The sequence below is a fragment of the Poeciliopsis prolifica genome, unplaced genomic scaffold (genome assembly GCF_027474105.1).
Source record: "Poeciliopsis prolifica strain line A6 unplaced genomic scaffold, Auburn_PproV2 SCAFFOLD014, whole genome shotgun sequence".
NCBI lineage: Eukaryota > Metazoa > Chordata > Actinopteri > Cyprinodontiformes > Poeciliidae > Poeciliopsis > Poeciliopsis prolifica.
The window spans coordinates 8,041,792-8,060,345 of record NW_026562389.1 but is presented as its reverse complement, the minus strand read 5'-3'; the positions used below and the strand labels follow the sequence as shown (position 1 = coordinate 8,060,345).

General features: G+C 34.3%; 1 protein-coding gene across 4 annotated transcripts in view; it reads left to right on the top strand.

Annotated features, from left to right (window-relative positions):
* The window catches only part of ksr2 (kinase suppressor of ras 2), a 111,436-nt gene that overhangs the window by 83,778 nt on the left and 9,104 nt on the right, over positions 1 to 18,554 (top strand). For 2 of the 4 annotated variants that reach the window (XM_055039564.1, XM_055039562.1), the window contains 5 exons: positions 1,849 to 1,945; positions 2,059 to 2,192; positions 6,077 to 6,211; positions 7,463 to 7,592; positions 8,626 to 11,302. In XM_055039564.1, coding sequence (XP_054895539.1) covers positions 1,849 to 1,945; positions 2,059 to 2,192; positions 6,077 to 6,211; positions 7,463 to 7,592; positions 8,626 to 8,772 — 643 coding nt within the window. In that variant the 3' untranslated portion in view covers positions 8,773 to 11,302. Of the gene's footprint in view, positions 1 to 1,848; positions 1,946 to 2,058; positions 2,193 to 6,076; positions 6,212 to 7,462; positions 7,593 to 8,393; positions 8,591 to 8,625; positions 11,303 to 18,554 lie in introns of those variants that run through there. The other 2 variants (XM_055039563.1, XM_055039565.1) reach the window with 2 other exon arrangements.

Below are 18,554 nucleotides of genomic sequence, written 5' to 3'. Positions count from 1 at the left end.
ACAGATCTGCTCCGTTATGGAGTGTCTGACAGTGAAACATGCAGACGTTATGATTAGAACAGGCTGCGACTGTTGCTGAGTAGATGAACCACCCACACCTCACAGCAAACTGGATTTTTTCTGACAGCCTGACAGAAGATAAAGCATTGCAAGTGAACTTGAATGAATTTTCTCACGTAGTTAACACCTTTTAATTATTTCATGGATTAGTGCTTTCCTTCTCACAGTATAGGGAGAGGGGCCTGTTATTATTCAAGGACATCGCAAGAAATGCTCTCATTTAATTAATTAGAAAAGCTAATTATGTTTAAACGCAAATTGTTTGGATATTGGAGACTGCCATTGTTAGCTTCACTCTGAAAAAAAGAGTCACACAGAAAATCATCATCCTCTCATTTCTTCTCTTTCCTGTTCCATTTCTTTACAGAGAATGGAGAATCTCACTGTATTCATATGCACTTTTCTTAACAAACACGTTTCTGCAAGAAAAACATCTCTGTTTTCTTCACATTTACTGTGTAACAGGTTACACGTTTGTAGTTGTAGTTGTATGATTGCAGGTGATGTCAGATGAAATTGCTGTGAATGCAGGGGAGCTGGCAGATGAGCCGCCTGCCTCTTGGAAACCTTCTCTTGTGATTGCTCAAAATAATAGCAAATGTCAGTACAACATGGGGCTTTTTTTACATATCAGACTGATGAGAATGATAAAAGTCTTTAAAATGCAACTCTAACAACTCTATATAGGTCAAAGTGTAACTTGGTTTAGTATAATCAAACTAAAATAAAGTATATTGTTATTTTTAAATGAGGAATTTCTGTTTGCGTGAGTTAGATCATTAACACTGATGACTTCCTCATATTTTGATTGTTTCCTTTGTGACGAAGTCTGGATTGATTTTTTGCAGAGCACACAGAACACGTTTTATGCGTTTGACGTAATCTGTGATGTCATTGCTGCTTTTTTACTCTTGCACATGGCGTAACCACCTCATTTTGAAACACAGGGGTGAATCTCAGCATGTTAAGATGGCCTCATTAGCTTTTTATTTATTTATTTGCAAATACCTTCAGAGGTGAAGGTATTTGCCATCAGACATAGGAAGCTGCATTTGAGAAAAATAATGAAGTGGGATGGCTCCTAAAGATTTGGCTCCTGTCAGCTTGTTGCTATGAGATGAATATGCATGAATCGTGGGCGCTGTGCCCCCTTAACTGTGGGGGCACAGTGGGGGTTGAGGGTCTCAAGTGTGAGTCAGTGGGGGGTTTGGTAGCTGTCAATTAAAATGCATTTTGTTAGGGCAGCCCTGGAGAAGTGTTACACCTTCTATCAGAAATGGAGTAATGAGGAAAACATTGTTTAATAATCATATAAAATAAAGCATGAGTTTAAGAAAATCTGGATTAAAAAAGATTCAGTGATAAAGATCAGTTTCAACAAAAACACACTGTATGACTCAATGTGTTTTTATAAGGAGCAATACAGGTTGGGGACACTATTTGAAGTGAACTACTGAAAGAGATGCACTTTTTATTGCTATTCTAATTAACGGTAATTCTACTGTATAATCAGTGACTCACAGGTTTGTGATGAAGGCTTTCCTTATCCAAGTGCAGATCACACAGGCCATCTTGGTCTCCATTCTGAATGATTAGGGAAAGGGGATCTTCATGTTGGACAGTTTATAGATAAACTTTGATGTGAAATGCAACTTTACCTTTTTAAAACAGATCCTTACAATCTTTGATTTAATCTGTTTTGTATTTTTCTTTCCACAATGCAGATTTCATGGTTCATTTCTTATGCTGATTTAATGCTGATTTTATAACCTTTCTCCTCTCTGTCAGCTTGTGTAAAGGCAGGACACTTTACTCTGTGGTGCGGGATGCCAAGGTTGTCCTGGACGTTAACAAGACGCGACAGATTGCACAAGAGATGGTCAAGGTAAAAAAAAAAAAAAAAAAAAAAAAAAAAATCAACGTTGATTCCCAGGAACACTTCAGCAGCCAACATCACATTACAGGACATTCATCTATCTCTCTTCCCCTTCTTCTCAGGGGATGGGCTACCTCCATGCTAAGGGGATTTTACACAAAGACATGAAGTCCAAGAATGTGTTTTATGATAACGGCAAAGTTGTCATCACTGACTTTGGACTTTTTACCATATCTGGAGTTCTGCAGGCTGGCAGGTAAATATGTATGAATATGTATATGTTAGACACAGAAGCTCACATTTGTTTTGCAAATACACACCTGAAAGCTTAGTTCAAAACTGACACATGCAGCTTTTTGCTGTGACAGGGTGATTGGAAACATATTTATACAAGAACAAAATATTTGGCTTGATTTTATTTATACTTTACCACCATTATGGTAATAAAAAGCCTATTTAGTTAGTATTTAGTCATAAATGTAAGATGCCGCTACTAAAAAGACTAAAAGAACACTATTTAGGGAAATATAAAAAGGAAATATCAATGAAACAGTAGATTAATTTCCTTCATAAATACTGAATATAGAAGTCGCAGAGATGTTAAAAAGCCTTCTTGTCACTTTTTATAGGATTTCCAAGCTTCCAATTTTCATCTAAGTTGAAGACAACTTTGATTAAATGTGTATTATCTTCACAAGCTTTTTTTTTATTGCATTAACACATATTTACAGCAAAATCATGGATTTTGCAAAAAAATCAAACTCTATGGAATAATTAAGTTTATTGTGGTTCTCCGATGTCTCCTCACTATTACTGAATTACATTTTGATCTTTAAAATATGACAGTAATTATTGAATTTACCAAGATATGACACAATTACATACAGTATTTAAATCTGCTCATAAACATTATTGGAAACTTTTACAAAAAAACGTAAGTTTCATGCCAAAGGTATAACAGGGTTTTCAGAAATGTGGAAAATACTACTATCAGAAGCCTTGATAAATAATTTTTTTACCCTTACAAACTTGTACTAATAAAGGCTTGCCAGGATCTCAGGTACTGGATTCTGTTCCTTTAGCACACCGAGGAGGTCAGTAGTCTTACATATTTCAAAAAAGCCTCTTTTGTCAGAAAACTGTTTGAATTGAAGGTCCTTGGTCTTTCATTGGCACAATAACCTTAAGCTCACTTCCAGCAACACAAAAGAAGGTTTGAAAAGGAGACAAAGAGCAATTTTAAGCTCACCAGAAAGCTTCCTATCTAAATCATTCTGAAAATCTTTGCAGAGCTGACATTTGTCGTCACAAAACAAATATCTACACATTTATATCTTGAGGTACTTAAATGGGTAGGAGTACCTAAAAGTAACATCTGAGAGACTCAAAAAGTCAAAGATTGCGATGCCATCATCTTTTCTTTGATTAGTTCAATTATCCTATCTTGCAGGTACTTGTGTGTGTATATATATATATATATATATATACAGTTAGGGCCAGAAATATTTGGACAGTGACACAGGTTTTGTTATTTTAGCTGTTGACAAAAATATGTTCAGAAATACAATTTATATATAATATGGGCTGAAAGTGCACACTCCCAGCTGCAATATGAAAGTTTCCACATCCAAATCGGAGAAAGGGTTTAGGAATCATAGCTCTGTAATGCAGAGCCTCCTCTTTTTCAAGGGACCAAAAGTAATTGGACAATGGACTCCAAAGGCTGCAAGTAACTCAAAAGGCCTTTCCCTCGTTAACCTGTAATCAAGTAAGTAGTTAAAAGGTCTGGGGTTGTTTCCAGGTGTGTGGTTTTGCATTTGGAAGCTGTTGCTGTGACCAGACAACATGCGGTCAAAGGAGCTCTCAATTGAGGTGAAGCAGAACATCCTGAGACTGAAAAAAAAGAAAAAATCCATCAGAGAGATGGCAGACATGCTTGGAGTAGCAAAATCAACAGTCGGGTACATTCTGAGGAAAAAGGAATTGACTGGTGAGCTTGGGAACTCAAAAAGGCCTGGGCGTCCACGGAAGACAACGGTGGTGGATGATCGCCGCATACTTTCTTTGGTGAAGAAGGACCCGTTCACAACATCAACTGAGGTCCAGAACACTCTCAGAGAAGTAGGTGTATCTGTCTCTAAGTCAACAGTAAAGAGAAGACTCCATGAAAGCAAATACAAAGGGTTCACATGTAGATGCAAACCATTCATCAATTCCAAAAATAGACAGGCCAGAGTTAAATTTGCCCAAAATCACCTCAAGAAGCCAGCCCAGTTCTGGAAAAGTATTCTATGGACAGATGAGACAAAGATCAACCTGTACCAGAATGATGGTAAGAAAAAAGTTTGGAGAAGAAAGGGAACGGCAAATGATCCAAGGCACACCACATCCTCTGTAAAACATGGTGGAGGCAACGTGATGGCATGGGCATGCATGGCTTTCAATGGCACTGGGTCACTTGTGTGTATTGATGACATAACAGCAGACAAGAGTAGCCGGATGAATTCTGAAGTGTACCGGGATATACTGTCAGCCCAGATTCAGCCAAATGCTGCAAAGTACTGTGAAGCTGCAAAGCTTCACAGTACAGATGGATAATGACCCCAAGCATGCAGCCAAAGCTACCCAGGAGTTCATGAGAGCAAAAAGGTGGAATATTCTGCAATGGCCAAGTCAATCACCAGATCTTAACCCAATTGAGCATGCATTTCACTTGCTCAAATCCAGACTTCAGACGGAAAGACCCACTAACAAGCAAGACCTGAAGGCTGCGGCTGTAAAGGCCTGGCAAAGCATTAAGAAGGAGGAAACCCAGCGTTTGGTGATGTCCATGGGTTCCAGACTTAAGGCAGTGATTGCCTCCAAAGGATTCGCAACAAAATATTGAGAAAAAACTTTTTTGTTTGGGTTATGTTTATATGTCCAATTACTTTTGAGCTCCTAAAATGTGGAGTGTTTGTAAACAAATGTGTACAATTCCTACATTTTCTATCACATATTTTTGTTCAACCCTTTAAATTAAACGTTACAATCTGCACTTGAATTCTGTTGTAGAGGTTTCATTTCAAATCCAATGCGGTGGCATGCAGAGCCCAACTCACGAAAATTGTGTTACTGTCCAAATATTTCTGGCCCTAACTGTATATATATATATATATATATATATATATATATATATATATATATATATACATATATATATATACAGAGCATGAGAATTTGATGGTTAAGTGATCCTTTGAAATTGAAAATAAACTAAATGAGAAAAGCAAAGGTGGTATGATGCAAGAAAAGAGAAATGTTGAGATTTTTTTAGGTTTTTATAATTAATAAACAATATATAATTACCAACAGCTGTAAATGTTTGACTTTATGTTCATTGTGTGTGTGGATAAAATAGAAGATTATAATTAAATAATAACGCATGTGTAATAAGTGTAGGTCAATTGATCATAAGCCAAAGAGACTGGAATCTATAGACCAATTTGTAACTGATGTTTTGTTTATCTCATTTTTCACAAAATTAAAAGTAAATGTAACCTAAATTTGCCATTTTGATTGACAAGTTGACACTGAGTCATATTACTCTCTATAAGTAAATACTCTCACATTTGTTGAAACCAAGCCAATAATAATGATTACATTTACCCTAATCATGATCACAACACTATTTGCTCTGACATTAAAATCTACTGCAATAATCAATGTGACACAAGTTGTCCAAACAGTATCTGTATACATTTAATAATAACAGTCCAAATGTCAAACCACACTGGCCCTAAGCCTCCAGAAACAATAATTATTTTTGCTCTATTTTTTCAAGAAAATTCAAATGCCAAAGGCAAACCTGTGACTCTTTATTTTTTTTATCTGAAAACATGACAACACCACAGATGGCTGAAGACACCGTCATATATTTGCTGGTCTTTCTTTTTTATTTTTTCCTCATGTCATTGCGGTGGAATTTGACACAATGTAATCTCTAAAATTCAATTTAACGTATGACAAAGCTGTTTAAAAGTAAACCAGAATTCTAGCTTTGTGGATGTAACAAACTGCATAAAAGCAAGTTATCACAATACAACAGGAAGAGACACACTTTGTAACAAATATCCGTGTTTGTATCTCTCTGCTTTGCAGCAGGAGAGAAGACAAGCTGAGAATCCCCAACGGCTGGCTGTGTCACCTGGCCCCAGAAATTATTCAGCAGCTTTCTCCAGACACAGAGGAGGACAAGCTTCCTTTCTCCAAACAGTCAGACGTCTTTGCTTTCGGGTGAGTCTCCTCTAACCAGATGTCCAGGACTTTGTTTGTCCGGACCGTGTCTGAGTCTGGATATTTATAGCCAACTGTTGACAGTCCGAAAATGTGCAGAAATTCAAGCAGCAGACTCTGAGTTAAAGAAGTAAACATACAGTTTAATTAAAAACTATGTACGAAGCTACATAATGGAGAGTATATCATTAAAAAAGCCAGTTACTTAGTCTGAATAAAAGGCAAATATAAATACAAATGTTAACTAGCATTTCTATACAAAAAGTTTTCATAAAGTGGGTTAGTAAAAATATTATTTTTCATTAGTTCTCATGTTTTTAGCTGTTTATAAGCAGCTAACCAGATGTCCAAGTTAGCATCTGGTTCAATTTGAAGGTCAACATTCTTGACGTTTGTGCTAATAGTAAGAAATATATTGAATTAAATAAATCAGTGCAAAAACCTCATTTTCTTACGTGTCTTTCTTCAAACCCACCCAGACTGTCTTTGATTTGCTTCATCTCTGTCTTTAAAAAATACAGTTACACATTTTGAGTGAATTCATCCTACTGAATCTGAGAGTTATTACATATAGATTGCTTTTCTAAGTGTCAAATAAGTCTCTCAGACAAAAGTCTCTCCATTCTCCTCCTTCAATGACCAATTTTATATGTGCTCTAAGTTGATTAAAAAATCACTTCGGCTCCACTTTCTCCTCCTCATCCATAATGGCTTGGTTTGTGGGATAGACCCTGCTCTATTGACTATTAACACAACGTTTTCAGACGGTTCTCCTGTATGGATGCTTCATTGCTCTTATTATTCTGAAAGGAAGACAAGCGCTGCACTTATGCACAATGTCCTGCTGCTCTGTTGGCCTTTGTGCTACCTAGAGGTGATGCATATTCATCGACTATCAAGCGTCTGCTTTTTTTTTGTTTTCATTACTCCTGGCATTGAGCTATTTTCATTCTACTCAAACTAGTTGTACAGGAGTGAAAATAGTCTATTTGCACCAAAAAATATGTGTTTTCTGCATTAACCATATTTACCAATACTCTAGATTTATGATAAAACATATAATCTTAACCTATAAATAACTCTTCTAATGTTTCTATGGATCCCTTCTGTGCAGCAGTGTGATCTAATTCTGAAAGTATTGATTGAAGTTTAGTGCTTTTGCTTATCTGAATTCTACTGCTTCATATAATTCTTTAATAAAATAAGATATTTCAAAGCAGTGACGCTCGCTGCTCGTCTCTGTCTTCGCAGCACCATCTGGTATGAGTTACATGCACGTGAGTGGCCTTACAAGAGTCAGCCAGCGGAGGTGATCATATGGCAGATTGGAAGTGGCATGAAACCTAACCTTGCCCAAACTGGGATGGGGAAGGAAATACTGGTAAGGACTTTCTTCCTTTTTTACTTAATCATGATTCACATTTCTGATGGCGATAGCCTTCAAATTATGATGAATTCAAAATATTGTGTTTATGCAGGCCCAATTTACACAACACATCTTATTTTAATTCAATTAAAAAATTAGAAGCATCAAACAATATCCAGCTATGTAAACTTTGGCCCCAATGCAAGACATGGAACCGTTATGATCCAACAAATTGATCATAACTAACTAGCATTAGGTCTGTCTAATAGGCTGATTGTTGGTGAAATGCCACCGACATACAGGCACACTTAGCCACACTGTTTCTGAAAGTTTGCCCAAGTCTAAAAAAGTTTTTAAATTGTAAATTAGCAACATCCATTATTTCATTTTATATAATTAAACTTCAGGGTTCTTGCTGATTAAAATATGTCTGAAAAAGGCTTGCAAGCAATAATTAAACATAGATAAAACTAGAATGAGTTCTACTCGCAGCTGTGATGGAATTGATTACATTTTAGCTTTAGTCAGAAAATACCAGTTATTACTTTTTTTATTTTGGGGTAAATGGAAAGACTGTACTAATACTAAGCATAGTAGGGAAAGTAAGAGTCGAACATTGAGCTTCTTCTGATTAAAAAATAGGAACCTGATTAAAAAATAGGAACCTGCTGGGACTTATGTGTAAAAAATATATAAATGTTTCAAGCTGATTTTTTCCCTTTTCTTTTCAAACCTACACCATCCTCACTTATATAAACACCTCCCATATCTTCTCCTCAAATGTAAATGTTCTTACATGTTTCTCTCCCTACACAGTTATTAGCAACTCTGGTGGAAAAAGAAAACAAAACAACTTAATGATGAATTCAGCTTCTATTGCAGTACTATAATCTTACACTGGCAAATTGAAAATACAAAATATAAAGAAAATGAAAGTAGTCTGAATACTTCTTCAAGGTAATTTATCTTGATCCAGTGAGTAAAACTGAAGTGAAGTGATTTGTTTTTTTGTTTGAGACTGTTCTCTGGTTTGTTTGTTTTTCTCCAGGATATTTTGCTAATGTGTTGGGCGTACAAGCCAGAAGAGCGGCCCAGCTTTTCCAAGCTGGTAGATTTACTGGAAAAGTTGCCAAAAAGGAACCGCCGCCTTTCCCATCCAGGGCACTTCTGGAAGTCAGCTGAGTATGTCAAATGAGTTAGGCCATAAAACAACAGTCCACTACTTTTACCAATCAGCCGCCATTACTCCACATAAATATCCCACCTCTTTAAAGAATGCACTGAATCTAAAATCCAGCCCAGTGATGAAAACTGCCCATGCTGTGTGTATTTCTAAGGAATGTTGGCATTTGCGTGTACAGATGAGTTGACTGTCCACTTCCTGAAAGCAGTTGGGACTCATGTTTTCTTTAATTTGATGTCAAACACACTGTATATTTCTCCTTTATTTTTCAGTCTTTTATGAGTGACTCACTTGCTTCATTATATTTAATTTGTTTCTTGGCTGTATCTTCCTTGTAAGTTTCAACAGATCACGTCATCTTAAAAAAATAACATGTCTGAGAACAAATGTATATATTATTTTCACGTCTTGCTTTTTTGTTTTGAATGAACGTAGCTGGTGTACATCACATACTGTGCATATATTCATAACATTGTCTTACCATTTCTTCTGTCGTTCAGTTCTGTAGACACATTTTGTCATATTTACCTCATGGTTTTTTCATGTATGAATGTCCTCTTCATGTGTTTGTTGAACTTAAATGTCTTTTTATTTCCACCGAAACATTTGAATGTGAAGAAGGCAGTGTCCCTGTTTGTTTGAGAAGGTGTCAGGCCAGTGTTTTGATGAGACTGTTCTCTGGTTAAGCTTTGAATATTATCTGTGAACAGAGTAGATGTTAGAACAGCTGTGGCCTTTGAGCAGGATTCCCTCACTTGATGCTTTTCTGTGAAATTTCTGACACTTGAAATGTATCCAAACTGTTGCTAAAACTAGAAATCAAATATGCTGTCATTGAGCCCTTTTCACCAAGAACTAGTTCACTTGAGATAAAGTAGGTAAATACAATTGCATATTGTATTACACAAAGATAAAAAGCTAACGCTACTATGTAGTCAATTCACTTAATTCAAGAAATACTTACCCTTTAAATATGAACTTTCTGAACTCTGAAAATAAAGCTTTGTGTAATTAAAGGATTCCTAAAGAGAATATGGAACTAAAACGGTTAACTGGAAAATACTGATTGTTACAGGTCAAAATAAATTCTAAATGTTTGGTTTTAGCTTGCACAAATCAAGTCATGAGTGGTTATAAGCAGTGTTGTAGTCACTAAAAAGTAAACATTTAATTTAATTGTATCCGATGTCCATTAATCTTAAAATAAAAGATTTGCATTTTGAATTTTTTTTTAAGTATTTCATCCTTCAGATGCGATGATATGAAATTGAATGTGTTTCTTTTTCCAAAATTGACTAAATGTACGGTTTAAAAGTTCAATGACACCTTAACTTGCAAAATAAAAATGCACATTTGAGTTCTAGAGTGGGGTTGCACAGCGGCGCAGTTGATAGCACTGTTGCCTCGCAGCAAAAAGGTCCTGGGTTCAATTTCCGGCCCGGGGTTTTTGTGCACGCATGCGTGAGTTCTCCAGCATCCTCCTGCAGTCAGGTTAATTGGGCTTTCTAAATTTTCCGTAGGTATGAGTGTGTGTGCCTGGAACATTAACTGGACTTCCAATCCCCACGAGGGACAAGAGTGTTAGAAAATGGATGGAAGGAGTAGAGCTTAACATGAAAGGGCCTAAAAATAAAGAAACATATAAAACATGCCACTATACCATTATTTGTAAATAAAAAGTGAATTTTTGGGCCCATGATTTTAAGGGAGACAAATTTGAATTTGAAGCATTAGGTGTGTTGGTGCAAAAATAACAAAATTATACATCATGTTTTTGTCTAGTTCCTATTGCAAGTAGCCTAGTATACATAAAATTATAAAAAATAGACATACAAATAACTTTTCCCCAAGATATGAGAAAGTTCACTATACAAATGTTGGCTGTATATTTGATTAAACAATGTGAAGATTTTAATCCCTGGTTTTTGTTTTGAACATGACAACCTTGTATTCCTACTCCACTTACTTTTGACTACAACACTGCTTAAGATTACTGTGGAGCACAAAGTAATCATAAATGCATAATGTTACTTTAATTGCACAAATATTTCATATAAATATTTTACTTACTTATAGGTGTCTTTGTTATTGTAAAGTAACAAGTAACTAAAATCTGGCAAAGCTTTCCCTTTAACATATCAGACAAGACATATCAAAACTCATATAACCCCAGCCCAAACCATTTTTCTACTTCATGCTGTATATTAAAGTAGATTTAAATGTATGTCTTAGAGGTAGAACAAACCTGAGTCATATTATCATGAATCATCACAGGACAGTACATCACATAAGCTGTAAACTGCTTTAACTCTTCCCAGCCACGTCAGATAGGTAGAGACAATCTAATCATGTGAAATAGCCATTTTCCACCTCATTATAAACACATCTGCCAATGTTTTTAAATGCATATAAACAATCTGCTACTTTTTTTCACCGTGTTGTTTGGAAGTCTGTTTGTCTCTTCAAATATGGTTAGTAAATCACTTAAATTTTTACTGTTTACAACTTTCAAGTGCATGAGAAGGACTAACAGAGATTTATTAAAACAATATTATTTATACATATATATATATATATATATATTATATATAATATATATATATATATATATATATTATATATATATATATATATATATATATATATATATATATATATATATATGCCAGCAATTTCTGATGCTGTTGATTAAGCAGTTTCATCTACATTTACATCAAGCTTTGCTAAACTTTTCTACAGCTTGCTTTAGGAGAAAGATTGTTTTGGTATATTTATAGGTAAACTGAAAGGTCAGGCTGGCATGTTAAATAAAGAGTTACAACCTGTATAGATTTAAAAAAAAAAGTGTCAACAACCTGACAGGAAGTCTGATATATAATATTTGTGCCAAGTGTACATAACAGATTGTAGAATATGTTTTATCATCACTTGCCGTAATATTTATATTCCTTGTGGATTTTTTTGAGCTTTTTTCTTTTGAATGTACAAATTGTGTTGTGTTCTCCTTTTGTTCCCTTTTGGTTTTGTTCATATGAATTTATTTTCCTTCATTTTATTTCGGATTGCATAGATTCTGTGTTGTTTTTTTCCCTTGATTCTGTCCTTGTGTTGTAGATTATAGCTACCAAAAAGCTTGTATTTACTGATACCTGATGATCCATGGCTTAGTGATGAGTAGATTTTGGTCATGAGCTCTTTTATTTGCACTCATCCTTTAAACGTGTATAAGAATAAAAAAAACTCTTTTCATTTTGGATGTTTTCTATTTTCTTTTATGCAACCTTTATCCATGTTTTACTTTGATGAAAGATTTTTGATGCATCTTCACTGAACAAAGTTAATGGTTTACCAGCACTTTCTGCCAAAAATATTTAAGTTTTAAAGACTGCGACATAAAAAAAGGATAAGCGTAGTTTATTATTATATGCTAATATATTATATATCTTAATGATGGATTTGCATAAAAAACAAGCACAAAAATGTATGAATGACTAAATAAACACAAAGAAGGCCATAAGTGGTTATTTGTGTCAAATCACATTTAAAATAAAAATATCTATCATTTTAAAAAGACCCTTAGGGGCAAAGAAAACATGTAACCATTGGTTTTGTACAATATATGGATATATTCATCTTTAATGCATATTTTTACGTGAGTACTGCTTCAAAACCCTCTGCTTATAAATGCCATTAAACAAATTCTAACCCTCAACTGTCAAGATAACACAGTGATGGTGAGACTGCAGTGAAACAACAGTATGTGACACAGCTGAAATGATAACGAGCAGGTTTATGTTATTTGAAGTTTTAAAAGAAAAAAAAAACTAATTAACTTGATTCACCCTTCTGGTAATGCCCAATATTAGCTTCTCACATAGTCACGAGAACATCAATGAAAGAATTCATGTCCTTGGTTCAAGTATCGTCACAAAGCAATTATTAAGTTTGAAACACTGACACTTTGTCATTTCCGTCTTTGCTTTGGTAAGAAGAACTAGGAAATCCGTCCTGTATGGCTGAGAGAGTTATTAAATTAAAATCTCTGCAGGCAAAAGGGCAATAAAAAGTCCAGTTTATATTTGACATTCCCCTATATTTAAAGAAGTTGGATTTAAAAAATGAAAAATATTGTGGCAGGTTCCTCAGAGGTCAAATGAGAAAATAAATTGAATTTTTTTATCTAATCTTTTGGAGATATTTCTTTGCAAAAGGGTTACAAATAATCATGTAAATGCACATATTCAACAGAAACCTTTTGAATCAGGAAAGTGACCACAAAGCCAGAGTTCTGAAATTATTAGATGTTTCTCTACTCAAAACACTCACATAATAATAATAATAATAATAATAATAATAATAATAATAATAATAATAATAATAATAATAATAATAATAATAATAATAATAATAATAAGCAGTTCAATGATTTGGTCATAACCAAACTGCATCCTCAGAAGGCAGTTTAAGCATTTTAGACAAGTGTTGGAGCAGGAACATTTTGAAAGTTTTCATTATACACCATCAGCCCTCAAGAGATTAAGACTGTGCTTCTCAAACTGATAAGCACTGTTGCTTATCAGGAGACAGAATCTCCCCCCAAAAATCGCAGCTGTAACTGACTTGTGGGTCCTGAATGCAAATGCATGTCACGCTTTCCTTTTGTCTATTAAATGTGTCCTCATAAAATATAAGTTGTACTATGGTTATGAAAAAGAAACAGAGCACACGTGAGTGTAATTTGATCACATTTAGCGCATGTTTAAAGTATGCTGTCCTCACATTCTTACTAAAAAGATTGTTTATGTTGATTTCATATGCTGTCTTAGAACCAAGCAAAATTAATTTCTTATGTAGAAAAAAGCAACGTGTAGTGCATTCTTTAACTGAAAAGACACAGGATAGAGGCTTTTTGTCTTCAGTGTTCTCTGTCAGTTTCTCAACTTTGTTGTTTCATATTTGTTTTTATTTCTTAATTGATAAAATGCTCTCAAAATCACTCCGTGATAAGTGCCACCACTTTAAAATCAGAGTAAATAGGCACTCATCTTTATCAAGCTTGTTCCCTGTGTTGTCAAGCTTTATCATTTCCATTTGTGCACATCTAAGATTCAGGTACCTTCTGAATAATTTTAGTTTCACATTTTAATTTTACCAAATTCAAATGTGGCCCGCATTAAATAACACCTCAAATTTCCCTTGGAAAATTTTATCTCCCTCTATATGCAGTGATGTAAAAAAAAACTTTATAGCAAATTCATCTGTTATCGCAGAAGCATAATTCATATCCTGGTTCATATTTCAAGTAATCCACCATTAATAGTAGTGAGGTTCAAATACAAACTGGAATCATCAATGTTGAAGCAGTTCAACCAGAACAAATTCTGAGATCTTGGTCTTTCATTTTATGCAACTGATCCGTGAACAAGCTGGCATTCTGATGAAAGTGTGTGCATGCTTCTGTGTGAGTGTGTGTTTGAGTTTCTGTGTGTATTTCATCTAGCGTCAGACCTTTGAATCCCTGCTTGAAGACACAGTAAGTCAGCGAGGGCAAGAAGGAGGAAAATGGAATGATAGATATATAGATAGAGCTCTAACTGGCTGCACCAGGCACTCCTCCTTCTCCTCCTTCTTTTCCGTCTTCTGCTCTACTTTCAGTTTTGAAGTTAAGGCTCAGCCACTGAAGTGTAAAGAATCCACCTAACCAATCTCAGGCTGTGGCCCATCAGAGCATGAATGTTTGGTTTATGTGGACATTCTTAAAAGTGTTAGAACCCAGCCACTGCTCAGGGCCTTTTCACTGTTGGTAACATAAAAAAAGAAAAGAACTAAACAAAATTAAAAATTGCATTTATGATTCTGAGAAAAATTAAAATGCATCTAGTGTACTGGTGTGTCTAAATACACTAAAACCTTATAGGAAAGTACATTTATTTAATGAATTTCATTCAAAATTATAGCTATTCAGTTCACTTCAACTTTTTCCATTTATTTATAAAGAGCCAATTTATAGCAAATGTTGACTTGAAGCACTTTGCAAAGAAAGTTATTTTAGTTCAATCGCACATACATTCTCACTGATCCTAGTTATATAAGTAATAAATATAAGTATGTCTTTAACAACCCTTTTAGAATGAAATGTATTAAACCAATGAAACTTTCAATAAAGTCACACATGCATTTTATGTTTATCTTTTAACAAATAATCCAAAATAATGCTTATGGTAAAATAAAAATATAATCTAACAGCAATCAAAATGTGTTATTTCTGAAGAACAAAACAGAAGAACAAAATCCTGAAGAACAAAATATAAAGTCTATCTTTTCAAATGTTACAAATGCAAAACTTGAAAACATAATAGATTTTATTTTTTACCCCAAATTCTTATTTGAATAAAAACAGATAAACAAGTGAATTAATCTTGCAAGTGTTGACAACAAAATGTATAAATGGAGGGTAAACAAAAGCATATCAACTGCTCTGGTTTTGTTCTCTTTGTAGTTTTTTCTTCATTTTAAACTATAATCTCTGAGTTATTCATACTTACAATATTCTTACAGAACACTGATAATAAACTGCTGGTGATAAAAATAAAAGTTTTTCAGTGTTATCAAATGACTGCTGAATGTGTCCCAATATGACACCCTTTAACTCCAAAATAAATTGTTGGGCACACAACACAAAAAGTTAATAATATTGGCAGAAAGCAAGAAGCAGATTGTAGTTTGGTTTTTAACAAAGTCCTCAGAGAGGTGTTGCATAACATGTTTCTGGATGCTCAGCAGTTTGGGCCTTCAAAACTGTACAACTCTACACAAATACCAATTTTGATTTTTGATGATTTTCACACAGGCAAATAAAAACAGAATAAAAAAAAAGTCAAATGAACCTAATGTAGTTGTGACTAAAGTCATTACTGAGAAACATATTGCCTAGAGTTGCTGAAATAATACTAATAATAAAAATATCTGAGATGTTCCACATTGCTTCAAACTCCAGTAGATAAAAAGTGACAGGTAAACGGATATCAATAGTCTCATCGCCACTTAAGGTTTGTAGAAATACTGTATCTCCAAAATTGTTGAGCTAATTACTGAGTCTTGTATTATCAATAAGGTGAAAAAAAACTAAAACAAGCGGAAAAAGTTGTCTTCTATCTGTCTCAAGTAGTTTATGAATAAAACTTATTGAAAATGAAGAGTACCTGTGAAAACGAGGACATATACTAAGAATACATAGATATTTGTATCAATTTCTCATGAAATTGACTGGAGTCTTGAAGTTGAATAGTCATTGTTGATTTGAGACTTACGTACTGTCCCTCAAAAATCATAATGCTCTTCTACGAGTGAGCTTTATCTAGTTATACTTTTGTGTTTTCATAAGAAGACTGAACAAAAATGGCAAAAAGAAAAACAACAGAAAACAAACGAGAGGTCAAAGCTGTGACTCTCTTAGGGGTGTCAATATAATGAAAAGGTTCAATACGTTTTGTCACTCATTTTAGAAAGTGAAACTCAAACTGTACAGCTTCACTAGACATCGAGTGCAATATTCAAGGCCTTTATTTCTTGTCATTTTGATCATTATGACTAACTGATTATGAAGATCCAAACTTGAGTTTCTCAAAAAGAAAAACTATTACAAAAGCCAAACAAAAGAGGATATTTTAAACAGAAATATCTGGCCTCTGAAATGTGTGTTCATGATTCACTGGGTCATTTTAACCCTTTGAAGGACATGGCTGATGCCTCTGATTTAGGAGTGGCTTCACATGAGGACGAAAACATTTGTTCACATGTGTACAACTTATCTGAGCACAGTGGGTGTTGGAGCTCTAACTCCAGCCTCAGTCCATTCCTCATGAAGATTCACCAAATTCTTGAAAATATTTTACTGGATCCTTTAAGGCTGCCGTTAACCCTGTTTCTTAGGGTAACCCTGTTTCTTCTGCATCTTTTACTACCACACGTTTTCCTTTCATTGAAACTTACATGTATTTGCTTGCAGCACTCTGGGAACAACCAGCTTACTCATTAAAGATAGTTGTGGCTGACCCTCCTTGTGGAGGCTGTCAGTGACTGATGTCTGAACATCGCTCAAGTCAGCAGTATTTCTATGAATGTGAAGCATAATGACCCAAACTGAGGGACTATTTAGAGGCTCAGAAACCATTTTCAGGTTTTTTGAGCTAATTAACTGATAAGGATGTGACACCATGAGTGTACAGTGTTTAACTTTTTCATATCGACCTAATTTTCTGAGACACTGAGTCTTGTATTATCAACAAGCGATGATCATCCATATTACAAGAAATAAAGACTTAAAATATTTCACCTTGTGTAATTAACCTGTATAATAAGAGTTGTGCTTTCTGAATTGATTGATAAATATAAAACTTTTTCAGGCTATTCACATTTTTTCATGTATATCTACTGCAATAATAACAACATGTTTGGGACTGAGAATCATACTTACCATAAGACTGAACTGTAAGTATTGTATGAAACATGGTGCTAATATTCAGGTTATACTGCAGCATTTGGCCAGTAATTCTCAATTATGCCTCCAAATTATCCAGAAAAGTAGTCGCCCTCTCCATAGAAGGTCACAAAGTAAGAGATAAATCTCAATGAAAGAAATAAGACATTACTAAGAACAATCAAATCTATGGTGCCCTCTTGCAATCTTGAAAGTAAAAAAAAAATAAAAAAAATAAAAACATAAAATGAAGTCAGATTGTGTTGCACCATAATCCTAAACTGAACAATTTAGAAAAATCAAAACTTGACTTTCTGTGCTTATTAGGAAATAATCCCACCTTTAGAAATATTTATTTCTAATTTACTGCTGCTACCATTAATCTCACCTTTGAAATGACCATAATCTGAACGAAACTAAAGTCTGATTTAAGTTTGCTTAATATCAGAGTGCAGTTTCTTTTTTTTATTTCATTTTTTTGTCATGATGTAAACTCAAGAGATTGTATGATCAAGACAAAATGGTAAGAAATATCACAGAGAACACAATTGTGTTGAAGGAATATATTTAGGCACAATGTACGTATAGATTTGATCAAAGTATTGTCAGTGTTTATATACTCAATGTAATCTGAGCCTGCAACTATACAAACTGTGAAACACAAGCATCGACGAGGATTGGAGTTTACCTTGTCATCATGCACAATAAAGAGGATGATAGAGGAGGTAAGGAAATCTCACTGCAGCAAAAAACGGGTCTTCAGTATCCACAATGTAAGACTTGTTTACACATCTTTGCTAGGAGGTCCAGTAATAGTGCAAGGTGCTGAAGCATGTTGTTCTAGTACTTTGGATCAGGATATAACATATTTATAAAAAAAAGTTCCACATCTTTTTAAGTACCTCTGTAATTTGACCAATTATAGTCTTTCTCAAATGCAGTACCACTTTTTCTAAATGTAAACAATGACAATATTTTGTACACCAACTTTCCTCCAGGTTACTTTGACAGTATGTGAACCTAACATATTTGACTCATGCAAAAAAAAAAGAAAAATAACCTTTGAATAATATCTTTCTTTCATACTATAGAGAACTAGATCTCAGTTTTTACATACATTTGATTGATTTTACTAGAGCTTTTCAAATTGCGTTTGCTGGTGTCTTAGCTTTAGCTATAACACAGTTATATCGCAATGATGGCAACCTTAGGCTAAATGTAAATGTATTTATTTTTTTATTGCAAAATGTTATTCTTAGAGAGTCTAGTCTTTTCAATATTTCAAAATGTGGCTGTAATATTTAGCTAATTTAGA